This window comes from Schistosoma haematobium, chromosome 6, assembly GCF_000699445.3.
Source record: "Schistosoma haematobium chromosome 6, whole genome shotgun sequence".
Lineage (NCBI taxonomy): Eukaryota > Metazoa > Platyhelminthes > Trematoda > Strigeidida > Schistosomatidae > Schistosoma > Schistosoma haematobium.
The window spans coordinates 16,899,855-16,919,431 of NC_067201.1; the positions used below are offsets into that span (position 1 = coordinate 16,899,855).

General features: G+C 32.4%; 1 protein-coding gene across 1 annotated transcript; it reads left to right on the forward strand.

The window, feature by feature from the left end:
• Positions 1 to 278: 278 nt before the first annotated feature.
• On the forward strand, positions 279 to 19,111 carry MS3_00008656 (uncharacterized protein). The gene is made up of 11 exons (XM_051216997.1): positions 279 to 329; positions 4,685 to 4,905; positions 4,968 to 5,092; positions 5,161 to 5,242; positions 5,813 to 5,887; positions 7,276 to 7,363; positions 10,987 to 11,179; positions 12,823 to 13,001; positions 14,739 to 14,783; positions 14,835 to 14,881; positions 18,408 to 19,111. Coding segments are annotated over exons 2-11 (1,047 nt in total). The 5' UTR covers positions 279 to 329; positions 4,685 to 4,693; the 3' UTR covers positions 18,409 to 19,111.
• The last annotated feature ends 466 nt before the right edge of the window (positions 19,112 to 19,577 follow it).

The window sequence follows — 19,577 nt, forward strand, 5'->3', positions numbered from 1 at the left end:
TAATTTATGTAAATTAAAAACGATCATATTGCTGATCCCTGACGGACCATACTTGGACATTCTGTAGCCTGAAAAAAGTGAAGTTTACCATGACCCTAAGAAGCCGATTATTTAGATATGAAGTAAGCCAATCAATTAATGTTGGCTTGATACTTAGTCGTTTGAGCTCTTTGACAAGACCAGATTACCACTGATTAGTCATGACAAAGATTTGTAACTGCAGAGAGAAATCGGTCAGTTTAAGCAAGCTCGACACCAAGATATTGGATATTGTATATACATTTGATACCAGGGTCACTTAAGTTTGTGGGTTTTCGAATAGTTTGGATGTAATAAATATAAATGTTGTCATACAATCTTCTCATCCTTTCCCTCAATACTGTATTGACTTTATCGTTGTAAGATACTTACGTCTACAGCCTTTTCCAATCATTGAACTTAGCAAATTGGTCCGAACTTCAGGGTTTGAAATTTTTAATATTTCGAGCTAGTGCACATAAATAATAAACCGAATGTTGTTTCAAATCCGCTTCACATTATGAAGTGGTTTTTTGTTTCCTTAGTACCTCTAAAACCTGATAAAATGAAGCGTTCTTCTCACTATTCACTTTTCATGCTTGACCAATAAACTGCGGTTAGGACATGTCCCAGCTGTTTCTATACATCAGACCAATTTCAGAATACATATATACCGATTTTCAGTTTGTTCAATATCAGACGTTATTCAAGATGCTTTCAGATTAACATTCAATACTTGTCTCAGACAACAAAAAAGGGGAAATAAAGGCGAACAAGAGGGAAATAATGGGGTAAATGCTTTGGTAGCGAAAAGATAAATAAAGAGGAAACCGCGCCAGAATGTCGCCTTTTTCGCCGGTCCGGAGGAAATAATGCGGATTCCCCCCTCATAGCCGCTTTGTCGATAAATAACCGACTTTTCGCCTAAATATCCTCAGCATTGTCGAATTTTCGCCTAAATGTCCGCTGATTTGTCAACTTCTCGCCTAAATTTCCGCAGAATTGCCTAATTATACGCTTAATTGTTTACTTTTCGCCTAAATACACACAGAACTCCCTATTTAGCTACACGTGTAGCTAAACTTGTGAAAAGTATATCCACTTTCCATACTCAGGTTCTTACCTCGAGGCATCGGTGATCCACTGATACCAGATAAATAAGTCTGTTAGGCGAACGCTTCCATTTCTTCCATAACCGTTCAAACCATTTGATTTGGATTGCTTTAATTCTAGTCAAAGGGTGGTAGTTATTTGTGGGTTGGTATATCACATACTCTGACTCGATTCAGAGTATGTACAACTAAAGCTAGTATTCCAAAGACGTGCATCATGTTGACATCTTACGTTATTTTTCATCAGATCAATCCGGTGATTTCCGTTTTTCTACCGGAAATAGCATGCCCTCTCGGTGGAGAATATTGAATTTCAAAGTGTGGAGACACATATGGTACAGTCATATCATCTTCTGAAAGCTGCCAACTCAGTACTCGATCAATTATAAAAGGTTTCCAGGAAAAAAGGTTATAATAATGATGAAATATCATGGTAGAATGGCTTGCGATTACTGGATATGTGAAAATATTTGGTTTTTTGAGTAGTTAGTACTATGATAACCTTAGGAGGTCATTCAGGTCTACAAATATGGACACCAGATTAGCAAAAAGTTAGTTGGATGAAAATTTAAATAATCCGACATCTGGGTTCAACACTTGTTACAGAATCACTGAGCTTGACGGCACTTTAGGCTTATAACTGACTCAACAGCATATGTATATTTCGGTAGAAAAGCTAACCAATCTATTTTGACCTATGATTGTATTCAGCTAACTTGATAGATGAATACACCTAACACAACTATGATTGCGAAAAGAGCGATAAAAGGCCAGAAAAACCAACACGAACATGAACGTTTGTTATTTGAAAATGTTAACTATACGGATATACAAATAAACTGAAGCGGTTAGTATGGGCCAACGAAACTAATACTTGAAATATTAACAAATAATTTATAGTATGATTTCGGTACCATGTTCATATCATGCCACTAAAATCCCATAAATCCGAAGGTGTTGTTTAGACGCACAGCCGAACGTTTACGGTATTTATTACAATAATCGTTGGTAATCCCGAAAACTTAATGATATAAAACTAACAAAGAGTGTTCATGTGATGAACGTTTTTTGTCTTATTAGTTATTAACGTAAAAATCACTTCGTTTGGCTACCATTAACTCGATTACGTTCAACTGTATTATACAAAATGTCTGTACACCTTCAAATACGATAAGTAAATGCTCATTTATTCTATCATCATTGTCCTGTCCTACGTTTGAAATATATTCCTATTGCACTGCTAGGAAAAATGCACCACTTCTTAAAGGGTTAAGGCACAGACACCAAATACAATATTGGCCCTACTCAAAGTATTCTGGAAAAACAAAATGATCTACTATTTTTCTGTTTCAAAAACTAAAATCTCATGAATTATGCTTGTATGCAAGGTTTGCTATTTAAATTTCCATCTATAAATGTCAGACGCTGAAATTTAAAAGCCACAGATGTTAAGTAATCTCAAGTTTAAATGAACTCTGTACTACCAAAGTTAAGACTAAGGTAATTGTATTTCTTTTTCCCAAACTTTATAATGCTGATGTACAGTCTGGAAGCCTGTTTTCACTTAGATAATGTACATATGTCCAGTGTGATGTAGGTTCAGAAAAGTATCTATCAAAATTACTTTTATTATATTTAAGCATAGAATTCTTCTCAAATGATCCACCACTAGTGTAGAGTTAGTTTTTTAATTTGCCTCATAAACCCAGAATATTTTTATGTCAAGGAGATAACTAGGCAAGAATTCTTCCCTTAGCAACTTTTGTTTTACGTTTTCCTGCACAAATTACTCCACAGCACGGAAACAATTAGTACTGTAAGCAATTGAAAAATTAATTCAAAGAATAATAGAAATAATATAATAACAAAAAACACAAAACAACATTTTTAATATTTATCGTTAACACGGCAAAGTTAATTTTCCATCCTTAGGTTTAATGGATGGTTTTCTATAGAATTTCATCCATTAACTACGTGGCCCAAAGCCCTTATTGACCAAACAAAATCAATCATGTTTCATGAAAGATTGGTAGCAGGTGTTAAGATGTGCAAAAGCCTATTCACAAAACAACAAATTTAAGTTAATCTTAAATCTACACAGATTCCAAGCGCTTATTAGTTAAGGAAATACAGATGTTCCCTGATATCGATACCTCAACTACTTTAAACTACCGTATAACTGCTCATCGAGCTCCTGATTAACGCAAAATTGGACTTTAATTGAACAAGAAAACAGACAAGATTTGATAATGATGAACTTGCAATCTATCTAAATAAAAACGTTTTACTCCATTAGTTGTTCAAAATTTGAAAGAAATCTTTATGTACACACAGTTTTATTCTGGTAGTGTTTACTTATCATCGAACTAAGTATTTAGTGCCTTACAGCAACCTATGGCAGGAGCTGTCAAGCAATTTTTTATTATTTTTAAACGTATTTCATCACGTAAATTTGACATACTTATAATAAGTTTTAATAGAATAATGATAAATACGCCAACACAAGTAAATGTTTAGGCGATTTCTTTTACGAATGTTCTAAATCTCACAGTATTTTCACGGACCGTTTAGCACCTGACCACCTGTCCAATGATGAAAATCCATAGATTTTCCCATTCATTACATTGAAAAGTCAGATCTTTACCTCACCAGTCTGGGTGAAATAATAAACAGAAAAATAAATTTTGTTTCCTTGAGAAACAATTATTATTTCTGGAACCAAATGATTTTGCTGTTGCTCCGTCGCAGAAATGTATGGCATCTTTAAAACTTTAAAATAATAATATGAAAAATTAAAATAACACAAAATACTAATATTTTTTCGTCTATATCTTCATCATCATATTTATATGTACGTATGAAACCAATCAATGAAACTAATGAAATAGGTTTCATAACGAAGCATAGTCAGTAAAAACAAGTATATGGTACAATTTGATAGCAGAGTAACATGTATACTAATAGCGATACGGTTAAGCACAACGGCTTTAATAACGGAATGTCGGTAATATAACTAACTGGGTTCATATAAGATTTAACCGATTGGGAATAATAAGTAGTAATTGATTATACATATATGTATTCTCAGTTGGCTGGATTTTATATACACTCAGTTAGTTATGTTGCTGATAGTTTATTCAGAAAAAACAACCAGTTTCCTCCAAAAGCTAGTTTATGAAAATAACTTATTAGCAATCGTATGTATTCTACATTTTAGACATGGTTAAACTATATTCAATGAGAAAAATAATCAATAGGTAACCAAACTTCATCACTTCATACATTTAGATTAGCGTGGTTTTTATGCGAATGTAGTGAAGTTTGAAAGGACTTTTCGTAAGGAAAGTTCTTTGCACTTCATATCTATCGCAATGTGAATGTAATTTTTACCATAGAGACGAGTTAAACGGCTATGTTTTACAGTTTAGTCTATAAATCTCATAATTGTGACGACATATCTGCCTAGTATTTTAAAATAATTAAGTATTTTTGTTTACAATTTCTGTATTACTAGCATTTCATCATGACATAACATATAACATTATTTTTATTAGGATACCGAAATGAATAAAACTTACTCCAAAGATGATAAAATTCAAGGGAAACCATCCCCACCAAATATCACCAGTGTAACTTATGTGAGTGTAGATCTGGATTGGAAAGACTACTTGAATAAAATTCATGAAAAAATGAATGCCCAATCTGATAAAATCAATCCATTAGCTGAAGTAATTTTCAAGAAAGATTCTTCTGAAGATTGGGAAAGTGGATATATGTAATCTGTTATTTAAAAAATCTCCAACAAAAATGTTTCTTTTTCTTTTTCCAATTTTTAAGTGGCTACGATCATCAATGTACATGCAAAAACTTAGAACCTGATACATCATATTATTTTCGAATGCGTTTTAAAAATTTGAAAGAATTTGAAAATTGGAGTGATGTGGTACATGTTCAAACAAACCGTAAGCTTATTATGTTGATATTTTTAAAAAAAATAATGAATTTCTATACAATGTATTTCTTTTATTAGAACTTCCTGTAACTGGTCATGAAATACATGTTGCTATAAGACAGGAAAATGTCTTACGTTTACGCGAGTTACTTGAAAAAGAGTAAGTTATTTGAATTACTAATATTTATAGACACTTAACTATTTGATAAATTCAACAAGAATTTCATTATAACTAGGCGACAGGTAGCTGAATCCCTTAAAAAGTGATAACTTTATTATAGTCTTATTCTTAATGAAATATTAACCTACTTTATGAATTATTGAGAAACAGATAATTTTATTGTTTGATGAGAACAGTTAAAATCCTAAATCATTACAGTAATGTGACATTAAAGATCTTTTCTAGTCTTTACAAGAACCTAGATCATATGTGTTTTTTTTTGAATGACTTTTGATCATATTTATGTTGGTGTTAAGCATTCTATCTATAAATATGTTATTCTGCTCAGACAAAAACTTTTAATTATCCAGTTGTTTTGTCTCTTGTTAACCGATAATTTGACATTTTAGCGTGAAGCACTTACTTTTTTTGAGTTATTAACTGGAATATTTTAAACGTATATTCTCATCTGAAATACAGAGGCTTCCTATTATTCATTATTTTGATTTTCATAGTAAGTCGTATATTAGTTACTTTTAAACGATATTTATTTCGAATTTTTGTCCTTAGACAAGCATCCATTGAAGCAATAGATGAGTTAGGATTTACTGCTCTTATGTATTGCGCCCAGCGAAATCTTTCGGAGTAAGTCTGTTGAAATTAAATTTGATTATGAATTCTTAACCACCAAAATGAACGCTATAAATAATTTTGTTCTATAAATGTATTACATTGTGTATACATAAAACTTTGCATCAGAAAAAAAAGATTGATCGATTATTGATCACTTTTTGATCGAATGGGACTCATAATTTTGGGAATATATTGATGTTAGTAAGTTCACAATTATTAAATTCGTTACATTTGGTATCTTAAAAGCTCAAAAGATGTACAAATATCCATCATGGACTGATTTTAGTCAGACAACCAACAAAAGACAATTGCAATTTAATGAACTGTTACTGTCTAAGTAAGATCACTCTGTAATACAAAACTACAAAATTTGGCGAGGTTTGCAACTGTCTATTGTGAAAGAACGTGTAGTTTCTACGATATGCCAGCTGAAAGTTTAAGAGAATCATTAATAGATCTCTCTTGAAAGGAGTTTGCCAACTGAAAAGTATTAAACTGTTGTTTTGTCAAAGTTGTACACTTATTATAAATAATTGTTAAAGAACAACTTTATCACGTAGAGATCTCGTGTCAAGGAGAAAAATTTGTAGTGATCGCTGTTGCTTTTGAAAATTCGAAGATAAGCTACAGTAAAACATAAATATAGGCTTCTAATTCCTTTGAATTTATCGGGAAGGTGTATCTATTTCATTACGTATATTCAGGATGTTTTGGAAATTTATAACAACATCACAGATTAGCTTTATATTTGGACACACTAATCATGCAAAATGTAATTTTGTTTTGTATAAAAATTGGTTTTAAATTTAGTGCTCGATTCTTCAGTGTCTAGCGACGTTTGTGGACAGAAAGATTTGATTGGACCGGTAACCAGTACTTGCAAATTGAGTAAACACCAATTTACACTGATCAATATATTTATCATTTAAACAACTCTGAAAGAACCTTGCGGTTATCTAGGTTAACAAAATGGAGGGTCGGGATAACTAGTGGATGAAGTAACTTAAATATAGTTCAACTTATTGAAGTGCTTTTTGAAATGCCTCTTAAAAAATTTGGAATCTAATAATCATAGGAACTATCCAGTATTTGTGTTTGTTATTCGTTCTTCAGTTGGTCTAAAATTCAGTGACATTATGGATTAATATTCTTTAGATCCAGAACTTTTTATTATATGCAGTTATTAAATGTTGTCACGTAGTTTAATGCTCTCTTGATGTGATTTTTGAAAGTGGAGACTATCGATACTATCTAATCGAGAGATTTATATTTCAAAATACTTCCCAGCCATTACTAACAACTATGCATAATAAAATATGTATACCAGAAAATATTTGTTACATCCACATTGTCTACAGTGTCCGTCTAGTAACTAAATACTTCCTTCATATCTTCTATAGCATGATATCAATCTTACTTGAAGCCAATGCAAATACAGAAACAGAATCTAGTACAGGAAAAACTGCGATTATGTTTGCTGCTTTCAAAGTTAGTAGTTTTGTTTTGAATGAAAACTTACAGTTAATTTCTCTGATTACCATCAACTTACTTGAGATAACAGATCATTTATTAAAAAGTAATTTTCAAGGAGTAGAGGCAAAAAGGTAATTTTATAGCTGAGATGATTTGATAATGTACGCTACAAGATATGTTTCAATCAAAACTAACTAACACTCCCCACACAACGATGGGCTTTGTTCACAGAAATTCGTTCAGTAGTCTATGAAATTTGTCACTGTTTGTCCAACTGCTTATACCTGTTTTGTGATCAGTTGATCCTGAGTTCTACGTTATTTCAACTTAGGTATTTCCTTTATGCCTCGGGTGAGATCGGCGTAAGTAAAAAATCGAAATCCATACCTCACTTTTGAAGCTACTGATTAAAATTTAGTAGTTAAGAGAAATAACATGAAAATATTTATGACTAACGGAGGACTTCCATAGTAGAATGAAACGGCCATCCGGTGCTCCCATGTTTTCCATGGTGTTCTAGCTTCAATTCAATTATTAAACTGTTTTCATTAAGTTACTAGCTTCATTTCATGTAATTACTCCATATTGTAATTGTACTTTTGAAGCATATTGAAAGGAATTTAGTAGAACCTCAGCCAAAAAGAGGAATAAACTACATAGAATCAACAACTGTAAGATTAGATTTGGTCAAAAGGTATACAGTCCTATAGTTGAGGAGACCTTTGCAAGAATGATTCGAAATCTTTCACAGTTTTGTTTATCAAAATCTTGAGTTTATTATTTCATAAATTCTATTGCCCAGGTTTATCTGTTATTCTCAAACTATTCTTCATTTGTTTGCTTGTTTATTCTGTTATCATAACGATAATAAAAACATTTACAACTCATTGAACGTCATCAAATTAATCTGCCTCAATGTTTGATGTATGACGTTAAAATCTGAACTAATATATATATATATGTATGTGATTTTAGATCACTTCTAAACGACTAGCTAGATCAGGACTATGGATCTATTATTTACAATGTATTTTATATATGGTTTACACAGGTTTATTTGTGTGCATAAACCTATCATTCAATGTTTATCATTCATACAGTAGGTAGTTATGAATTATAGTATGATTAAGAATCCCAGAAATAACAATCGGATCAAGAAGTACTAGAGAAGCACGAACGAAAGTATTGTATTTGGAATTCGAAATCAAGTATTCAACAAGTACAAAGGAATCATTAGTTCATTCAAACACCACATCCGCCACAGCTCAATTTGAAGTCCAAGTGTCTGTAATCGATTGTACGTCTTCTTCTTAATTTCATCCTGTGTCTGTCCGATATTGTATTGGATAAAGACTCTGTATCATCTAGAATGTGATCATTAGTATTAGAATAAACAACCGAAATCGGAACAAACTCACCTGCTTCCTAGGATTGTGCAATCAGCATGCCGGTTATGTACTGAAACCGCTGCTACCTAGAATTTGAACCATAGACCTAGACTGTCCTCCTCCACGAAATAATGTTGGATCTTTACATCCCCAAGATATGAATGATGTGGCTTCATTTAAAACAGATTTCTCACATTGGTTAGAGTAAACATTAGAAGTGTTTTTGTGATAAGGATAAACAGCAGTTGATATGAAATCATTCGCATTGTACTCAAAATCGAGCTCATTTAGTAATTGTGCTTCGCATTGAACAAGTTTCTCACAAGAAACAAGTGCATTATGAGGACAAATAATATTTGGTATGACTTCAAGATTTGACTCTTCTGAAACAGTTTCCTTGAATTTATTAAGAATGTCATTGCAGAGTAAAGGATTATTAGAAAAATCAGCATCTATCAAAACTACATCAGGTTTTCGATCATGACTAGGTTCATTCAACATATTTTCCTCAGATTTGCAAGGAATTTCGTCAGAAATAAGTGTATCATTAGGAAAAAACATATCTGGTATAATAACATGAGAAATCTGATAAGTCGATTGATTAGAAACTGTTGTCTCGCAAGAATTCTGAGTTTCACTTAACTCTGAACTGCTATATGACTCTACACTGTATTTTGAAATCGTTGATAAGAATAAATGATCATTAGGAACATTGGACTAAATAGAATCAGAATTACAAGACTTAATATTAGTTGCAGCAAGATGAACAGTAGTATTACAAAATGACTGAATATGCCCAATATCACCACATTTAAAGCACTTAGAATTACGAAATTTACATGAATTAAAAGAGTGGAACTTGCTACAGGACAAACATGAACCAAATTTGTGCCCATCTTCATGAACTGCATCGCAACTCCTCAATGAATTGTCTGCATAATCTTCAGTATGCACTGGATTGGGATGACGTAATGCAGTGGGATTCTTTATATCTTCATGCATCATTTTGCAAAATCTTCCCCCTTTACGACATTCGGGATTTGTATACTGAACATAGTCTAGCAGTAGATCCTTGAAGGTTGTATAAGAAAGCGAAATGGGCTTTTCCGGTAAAGCCAGAGTTTTTAATAAGCTATATGCTTCTTTTCCGATGGATGTGAGGAAATGTGCTACAGTATTAACATCCTCATCATCTTCCTTGGTCATAGCCCAGATTTCGGACCTTTCAAAGTAATCCTCAAAAGCATCAAAATCTGAATGTATATCCAACAATTCCATTACAGGCTCCATCGCGACGCCAATATGATTTGAAGTATTTGAAGTATAGTATGAAATAAGAATCGCAGGAAGACGTAATCGGATCAAGAAGTACTAGATAAGCACAAACGAATGTACTGTATTTGGAATTCGATATCAAGCATTCAACAAGTACAATGATATCATTAGTTCATTCAAACACCACAGTAGTCGTAGAGTTTATCAAAGTAATACTCCCAATGTCTACATTACATGCAGCTGCTTCAATGAACTGATAAAACACACTCACTTCTGTTATGGTTTCCTGAAATCTGCTCACAACAGATGATACATATATCACAATCAGACTCACGAGCTATATCATTGCATAAAATAAGTTAACTAACAGACAATTACATTGTTCATCAAAGCCAACCAAAAGGATTCATATCTTCATGTTACAGTGTTAAATAGGCATTATATTATAGTTACAATTTTTGTTTATTACTCTCCTAGAATTCTTGAATGATATTTTATTTCAAACCTTTCCACCAGAATTAAATACAGTTCTTAATTTGTTTTTTTTTTGCCTCTAGTTTACCCTTATTTTTACTTATTCGCATCCTCTTTCGTCAATTTTCTCTTATCATACTGATATGAAAACATCTGAGAGCTTGAGCCCACTACATATTTATATCAGGTCTTAAAAATGTTTGCATTTATTCAGCTAGTAAATCGAAGCATAATTTACAAAAGAAGCTTCAATAATTTATATTAGATTTAATGAATAAAAATAAAATAATTCAACTTGAACGCGCGTCGCGTCATATTTGAGACTCGTCGGCTGGATTTACCTGCAAACCTTACTGTGTTGTATTCCCAAGATGAATATCAACTCTGGTATGCAGGTACATCCAGATGACGGGTTTCTAGTAGAACAAAACGCTAATCCTGGATTCCACTGCTAGCAACTATTCATCTCTATCTAAAATAATGTTTTGTTTTCATATTTAGGGAAACATTGAATGTATGGAATTACTACTTGAATATGGAGCTAATGTGAATCACTCAGATAAAAATGGTTTGACCGCTTTACACATGGCTGTAGATGGAGAGCAACCGAGAGCAATCAGACTATTGGTTAAATCATGTTCTAATTTAGAAGCTAAGGATAACAATCTTGGATGGACACCTTTATTACGTTGTGGTAAATTTATTAGATAATGATATCTTGTTTTAAAAAAGAAATTATATTTTTAAAAATCGCAGTAATTGAAATTAAAATAAACCCACCATTTTGCTCGACGGTCTGGCCAAGGCTTCTTTTGTTCCTGAAAGAAGCTTAGGCCAGATGTTTGATCTATTTTAACTCCAATAGCTGAAATTTTTCAGTTGATATTAGTTTATCATGAACGTCGCATTCAGTGTATGCATTGTTCACGTAAAACTTACAAGCTTTGATGATTTTCTGTAAAATGTTCTCATAACGATGTTCTTGGTTTTTTTTATTACCTATAAGGTTACTGGTATAAAATGTTAGATTGAAAAAAAAAACGATTCTGCGTTCTGTCGACTTTAGTAATATTAGATGTTGATGTTGATCCAAATCAATACTATGATCTGTTTAGGTGGACACAGTAATAAATGTTATTGTGAATTTCCTCCGCTTGATAATATTGTAATATGATTATGCCACATAACTGATGCAGACTGATACTAATCACTGTGTTTTATAGAATACTGTATGTCCCATAATTTTGACTAGTTTGATTATCTTTCTAAAGAAAAATAACCCTCACACAAAGTTTCACCTACTTCCATTTTACCTATGTGTTACTATTATAGTTTGTGTTATTTTATATTATTTAGTCAATATATTATGTTACATTCGATCCGCTCTCATAGTAGAAACATCTTTTATCACTTCATATCTTATATTTCGTCCACTTAGTACACATCACAACATTATGCTTCACTATGATACTCATAAAAAGGTGAAATGTTTCTGCGAAATCAGACTATCATGATATTTGAACTGATCAATCTACGTAAGAACATAAAATCTTCAAGAAGACCTCTTAATATACAATGAATTAGTATCAGAATGGGTTTTGTGAAGATTGTAGTAATTTCAACAGTTGAGATCATGAGTCAATTGAAGCTAGACCACTATGGAAAACCTGTAAGCACTGGACGACCGTTTCGTCCTATTGTGGGACTCTTCAGCAGTGCGCATCCACGACCCCGTCTCGTGGGATTCGAACCCAGGACATGTCAGTCTCGTTCCAGACGCTTAAGCAACTAGACCACTGAGCCGGGTACCAACGTTGTTAATGTCTAACTTCAACTAATCCACGAAATTGAGCGACACATCCACCGTTGTCTTCAGTGAATTACTACCTCACAACTGACCTGGTTGAATTTTTGAGCAAATAACAACTTTGATAAGAGTTAGCCATGGAATCTAGAGTTGACGCTTTATTTATAACGCATCGGAATATCATATCACTTCTGAATATCAACAACAAGAAAGTAAAAACTAACAATTTGATTACATCACATCACATCAAGTCAATAGTATGCAAAACCTTTAAAGTATAAAATAATCAAGTTCAATATGAAAAACCTGGAATGTAAACTAATCTTGACTGACGAAACCCAAATAGGACAATATGATGCAATTTTCTCGCCAAAATATCATAATTCCTTCTCTAATAATACAATTAGTTATACAGTCATGTCAATGTACATATAATAAGTGTTATCCGAAAATTCTAGTTTAAAAATTTATAGATGTTACTCAAACTGCATTAAAATGGTTTTACTTTTATTTTTCCTACATAATAATAGCCGCTTTAAAAAATAATGGAAATGTAGAGGTAGCCAGAGAATTAATTAAACTGAATGCTAATATTGATGCACAAGATCGAGATGGTAAAACTGCACTACATAATTGTATTCTACATGGACACTATGATTTATGCCGGTTTCTGTTAGAAAATAATGCCAATGTGAATTTAAAAACAAATGTAAGTAAACTTTTTGAAAAGCCTTGAGTATTTTGTTTCATTGTTGGGTCATCAACCAACATACGATGTTATTTATTTAGGTAACTATAATGATTAGGAGTATTTGAATTATAGTATGAACTAAGAATCCCAGAAATAACGTAATTGGATCAAGAAGTACTAGATAAGCACAAACGAGTGTACTGTATTTAGAATTCGAAATCAAACATTCAGCAAGTACAAAGGAATCATTAGTTCATTCAAACACCACAGTAACTTTATTGGAAGGTTGTGTATTATGAACTGACATATCGTGATTATCTAAACGCATTATATGTACTCAGAGAATAAGTTAATGAATGCTAAATGTCGTCAAACTATCCATTGATTATTTTTCGTGTACAGTGACTCAATACGCTAGTAGAGATCTAGCTAACCACAATAAAATTACTTAGAAAGACAATTTAGCTGACCAATACTATTATTAATGTGAAAAAGGGATTTATTTTAAAAATGACGACTTTTCATCAACTAATTCGTCTAAGCAGTTACGCTACTGAAGAAGTATGTGCATATATATCTATATATGAGAAAGAAATTGGGAGTGGACCTTATCTTGACTTTTGCAGCTTTTATTCACATGGCTTTAAATATCTTGTACTAGGCAGAAGAATTCGAATCAAACAGAAAACACATAAAAATTTTTTCCTAATTAAATATGACGAAAAATACTGTAGATAGGACTTAAATGAAGAAAACCTCATATTCTCCCGACTGATGTTGAGTAGTGAGCGAAGTGAGAGGAAGACTGATACAGAACTTACAGTAACGCTTGGAAGCACATTTCACACGGTGGAACCAGTAACCCTAATGACGCTATAAGAACACAAACAAAAGTACAAAATTACATTCAATAGTAGACTCACTAAAACAACAGGATGCCTGCTTGCTTATCGAACATAATCTAGGATATCAACATACAAGAGACATGACGGACAACTTGCTAAAATGCCTAACCCCAAATAAATACAATAAACAAAAAATGATCAATTTTTAGTGGTTAAATTACAACCACCTTCCCAATGGGAATGAAATAAAACAGTAATGCTTCTTCTCATTTTTTTTACCTACGATCACAAATCGAAGATTTTAGCTGGAGAAGATTCTATTCTCCCGTGTATATTAATATTCACTGAAGAGAATTCCGATTTTAGAGAAGGCAAAAAGATTTAATAAATCCAATATATTGAACACATTATGCTATCCTTTGTTTAAATTAAGGAAACTATCTAAAATAGACTCAAATATATTCGTGGACTGATTGGAGTTAAACATTAACACCGTAGGATGCTGACTCACTGGTCTACAGGTTAAGCATTCGCGCACAAGTCCGATAGGTCCTGGGTTCGAATCCCCCAAGCACGGTCATGGATGCGCACAGCTGAGGAGTCCCATACTAGGACGAAACTGTTGTTCAGTGCTTCCATCTTTCCCATGGTGGTCTAGCTTTAACTGACTCATGAAGTGAACTATTAAAAAGGTTACTGAATTATTTAGACTTATATTCTATCAATAACTACCTCTTCCAGTTAGCATTGGTTTCTGTCACAAAGCATTTTAGTGTAAGCGAAAGCAAATATTACTCATTATTTTTCAGTAAGTCAATTTAACTAAATCGTAGTTTTTAAACCCGAATTCACAAACCGATTCCTTCAAATCATGTGATTATTCTTTTGTCATTTGTATTTGTAATTGTAGAATGGACATAGTACATTAGTACTAAGTGAATCTGTTGGAAATCAAGTAAGTGAAAGTTATTTCATTCAACGAAAAATCTTTTCTTTTCAAAATAAGAAAATTCAAAAATTAATCAAAGAATTTGTCAATCATAGTAAAACTTGGTAAGTTGTACCTAATTTTTCTTTTGTTTGAAAGAAATAAACAAAATATTTTCACGAGATCCTTGTATAGTACCATTCAGATTTCAAAACAAACAAATGTTGAACCGAGAATATTCTTTTCAATGGATTTCTCATCAGCTTCTACAATTATCTCATATCCATATTAATAATCCATAAAATTGGTCACATTTAAGGCAGGGTACATCATTTGGAAATTGTAATATGTGAATCAAGGTTTGTTGTTTGTCATATATCAGATCAAATTAAATCGTTTATGTTGGAGCTGATTGGTATGAAGTTGCTGACTTGAATCAGTTTATAAATGAAATGAAATTGTGGGATAAATAATGGTCAGAATGAATATGGTCAACATGGGATAAGAGAGAAAGAGAATAATGGAATAAAAATCAGAAATTACATAATATGTAGAATATTATGAATTAGGTCAGATATAGCAGATAGGGGTGGATGTTGAATAAATTTCTCAACAAGGTTATCAAGTGTAATAATAATAATAACGGTAAAGATAGTAATAATAAGATAATAATATTATAAAATTGATTATTAACTAGTTGACCTCGAATTTGGCCATGGTAAAAGGAGCGACTAAATATATTCCTTTTGGATGCAAATCTCTGGCTTTTTGATCCGAATAGCAATTGCTTCAGTCGTCTGCAGGATTCTCTGTCTGACGGAATTAGGTAAACTGCTGTTAACACGATATATTATTGCGAAAGATTGCTCCATGTTGGCTGTATGTGCTGTCTGAATTAAATAGTCTAAAATGGAGCTGTTAACCGTTTTTGACTACATCTTTGCTTAACCACAGTGGGAGGTGCTCACAAGCCCGAATATATACATTTGTAGAACATCTGCCAATATAACTTGCTCCACAGGAGCAATTGAACTGACAGATACAGAAAGAGGTGGCTACTCCAGGCAATTTATCTACTATATCCGACCTCATTCATATTATTCTATATATTACGTAATTTCTTATTTTTATTCCATTATTCTCTCTCTCTCTCTCTCTCTTACCCCATGTTGACCATATTCATTCTGATCATTATTTATCCCACAATTTCATTTCATTTTTTAAACTGATTCAAGTCAACAACTTCATACCAATCAGCTCCAACATAAACGATTTAATTTGATCTGATATATGACAAACAACAAACCTTGATTCACATATTACAATTTCCAAATGATGTACCCTGCCTTAAATGTGACCAATTTTATGGATTATTAATATGGATATGAGATAATTGTAGAAGCTGATGAGAAATTCATTGAAAAGAATATTCTTCATTCATATGAATTGTGATTTAAATACTGAACCTTAATGATATATATTTTAGTTAAACATTCATTGGTCTAATCAAATTTAAAATGATTACTAAGATATTCACCATATAACATGAATTAAACATTTTTGAGAATTATATATTTGAATGAGTGAATCAGAAAATAAAATCATCTCTATGATCTTAACTAATAGTTCAATGAACGAATAAATGTGTAATTGTCATGTAGGATATAATAATAATAATAATGCTAATGATCTATGTATTGTTATTCACATAATTATCTGATATTTAGTTGTGTTAAAATACAAATCGCATAGCAACCATTTTTGCTCATAATTCTACGGTATTTTGTTTGAAAATATACTAATTAAAAAAATATGAAAATAATTTTTCTGTAGATAGTTATCAGCTACAGAATCAATAAAAGTCATGAAACACATGGTAGCTGGTTTGTGTTGGTGTAGAGATCTTCACAGTAATGCCCATCTACATTGACTCTTAACAGGATCAGACATATAACTTGCCGATTCTATTCCATCCTTATTTTAAGTATTTTGATGTTGAAGTGATTACATAATGAAATCATTTTCAAATTAAACAAGTTTTCATAAATCATTCAACAAAACAAATGTCTAATAGTTGAATTCATTAGTCGATTAAAGCTAGACTACCATTCAAAACCTGGAAGCACTGAACGGCCGTTTCGTCTCAGTATGAGGCTCCTCAGCAATGTGCATCTACGATTCCACACATAGGATTTGAACCCAGGAACTTCGGTCTCACGTGCGAACGCTTAACCTGTAGACCAGTGACTCGGCACCCAACGGTGTTATTGTCCAACTTCAACTAACCCACGAAATTGTGCTCACTAGTGACTGACTTAAAGAGGCATTTCCTGGAATTCTAATGAGAATTCGTGATCAGAAGAGTTCAACCGTGTCGGTTATGAGGCAATAACTCACTGAAGACAATAGTGGACGGTGGTGCAATTTCGTGGATTAGTTGAAGTTAGATATTAACACCGTTGGATGCCGACACAGTGGTCTAAAGATTAAGCGTTCGCACGTGAGACCAAAGATCCTGGTTTCAAATCCTATGTGTGGAATCGTAGATGCACATTGCTGAGGAGTCCCATACCGAGACGAAACGGCCGTTCAGTGCTTCCAGGTTTACAATGGTAGTCTAGCTTTAATCGACTCATGAATTCCATTGTGAATATACTGCGATCTCCATAAATCCGCACAATGATGATAAATTTTCACTTGGAACAATCGGCAACCGTTAAAAGTAATAAAAACTCTTTATCCCACTTTAATTTTTTTTTTTATTTATATTATTTTATGATAATTGAAGCTTCCTAGTGGTTTATTGTTATATATATGTGTATATATAGCTCAGCAACACACTATTTTTCTCACATCGTGTAGGAAATTGAGCAGAATAGTCACAATTGATTAAATTGCTATATTTTGTAATATTGAATTATCTTATGTATATGGTTAAATCGTAAAATTTTCATCATTGATAAATCTTATCTGCCGTTGAAAGAACAGAACATTTTAAACTAGTCTCACGAATACGAAATCAGTCCATCCTATGGGCGTTTCCCAGCTGTTTGACAAAAGCTTAATTGTATTTATTTAATTATCCTATTGATTGTGATGCTACACTAACCTATGATCAAGTGAATAATATCGACAGTAAACATATAGCGTCAGAATTAGATCCTTAATATCTTAGCTAAATATTTTATATCTCCAAATGAATATTACATAGTAAATACTCTTTATTTAGAGTTGAGTAATTTTGTAGGCTTGTATTTCTAGGTTCTTTCCATCAAGAACTGATGTTACCAATAAGAGTTGGAGAACCACCGAGAGCTAGAAAACACTAACCTACTGTCTCATCTTATTTGAAGATTCCACTCGGTACTATACAGAATTGAATCCAAGACTACATGTTATTACAAATATGATTCGACCAGTCGAAATCTGACAACCATTAAAGTGAGAAATAGGATCACGCACATCCCAATACCTGAAACCCTAGCACCCACGTTATGTATAATCGTCGATATCGAAGGGGTATAGACTAAAATTAGCAGTCGATTACTCCTCGATTTTCAGCAATCTTCCAAATTACGACAGTTCATTATAATTAGCACCTAGTTTTGCCAACCGTAAAACTACCTACTCACTGTTTGTTTTCCATTTCAGATCCCAATTTCAATAGCATGTCTATCTCAAATATGCATGCCAATTATACCCACGTTGGATAATATATACTATCTAATGTACTAGATAATTGCATAGATAATGTTACAGAAGTGTTCGGTCCATTTGACTTTTCCCTGATACTTAGACTTACGATAATCCCTAACCTTACCACTATTAATCAAAACTAAAAATTCACATACTACTCATTTTTTGTTACCTATTCATTCCTCACTAACGATTGGATGACCATACTAAAATTTTGATAATTCTGTATGTACTCACCTCTTTTTTCTGAATATACCATGTGATGGTTTATAAGAAAACGTAATATTAGAATTGCTTTACATTCCCATTTCAATTTTATTTCTGACCACTTAGATCTCCAGTCAGTTATATGTTTACATTCTGATGGAATGTTAATCCCAAACATTGAATTATTTTCTACATACATATGTACCCAGCATAAATGTTAGATTTTTACTGCACATGGTTTCATTAATTATACTGACATTGTTAGTATATTTATTTTCACTAAAAAGTGAGTATATTGTTTGTTTTACTACAGACCGGTATGAAGAATTACGATTTGATTTATCTCGATAATTCTTTTGTCGTCTGACATGCAATGGAGTCATATAATAGTGATGGGATATTTAGTGTATGAACGGAGTTAAATATACATACTTATTTCTATCTCTGATCGTCAATGTGATTAAAGCTAGTTACGGTGTTTAGTTACCAAATATTCAATAATACTAAGAGAACCCAATTATCAGTTATAGATAAATGGACAATACAGATTCTGAAATATTACTTGTTTTCCGGAGCTTAGAAACATAGGTAAAAAAACAATTGTAATCAGCGAAATATTATGTTAGTGCTAACTCTTGTGATTCCAAAAGTGGCTTGTTCAGTTTTTTACAAACTATTCACATTCTGTAATGTGGTGGCTAAAGTGTAAAAATATAGATTTATTTATCAACTTTGGTCCATACTGTTTGTATATGAAGGGTAGTGATACTATCCAGTTGTCAAAACCAAAGCAAGGTTAGGTTTCAAACATGCAACCTATTGCTTGAGAGTAGAATGATTTATTCCCTAAACCATCGTCCCACATTTTCTGTGGAATAAAAAGACGAAAGGCATCGTTTAATCATTAAATAAAGTTCA

What these genes read in the sequence shown, in the direction of transcription:
- MS3_00008656 (XM_051216997.1), top strand. Translation starts at nt 4,694, where the DNA reads ATGAATAAAACTTACTCCAAAGATGATAAAATTCAAGGGAAACCATCC. An exon ending in GGTACATGTTCAAACAAACC is followed by an intron (nt 5,093 to 5,160) that starts GTAAGCTTATTA and finishes TTCTTTTATTAG; the next exon opens with AACTTCCTGTAACTGGTCAT. An exon ending in GCCCAGCGAAATCTTTCGGA is followed by an intron (nt 5,888 to 7,275) that starts GTAAGTCTGTTG and finishes TATCTTCTATAG; the next exon opens with CATGATATCAATCTTACTTG.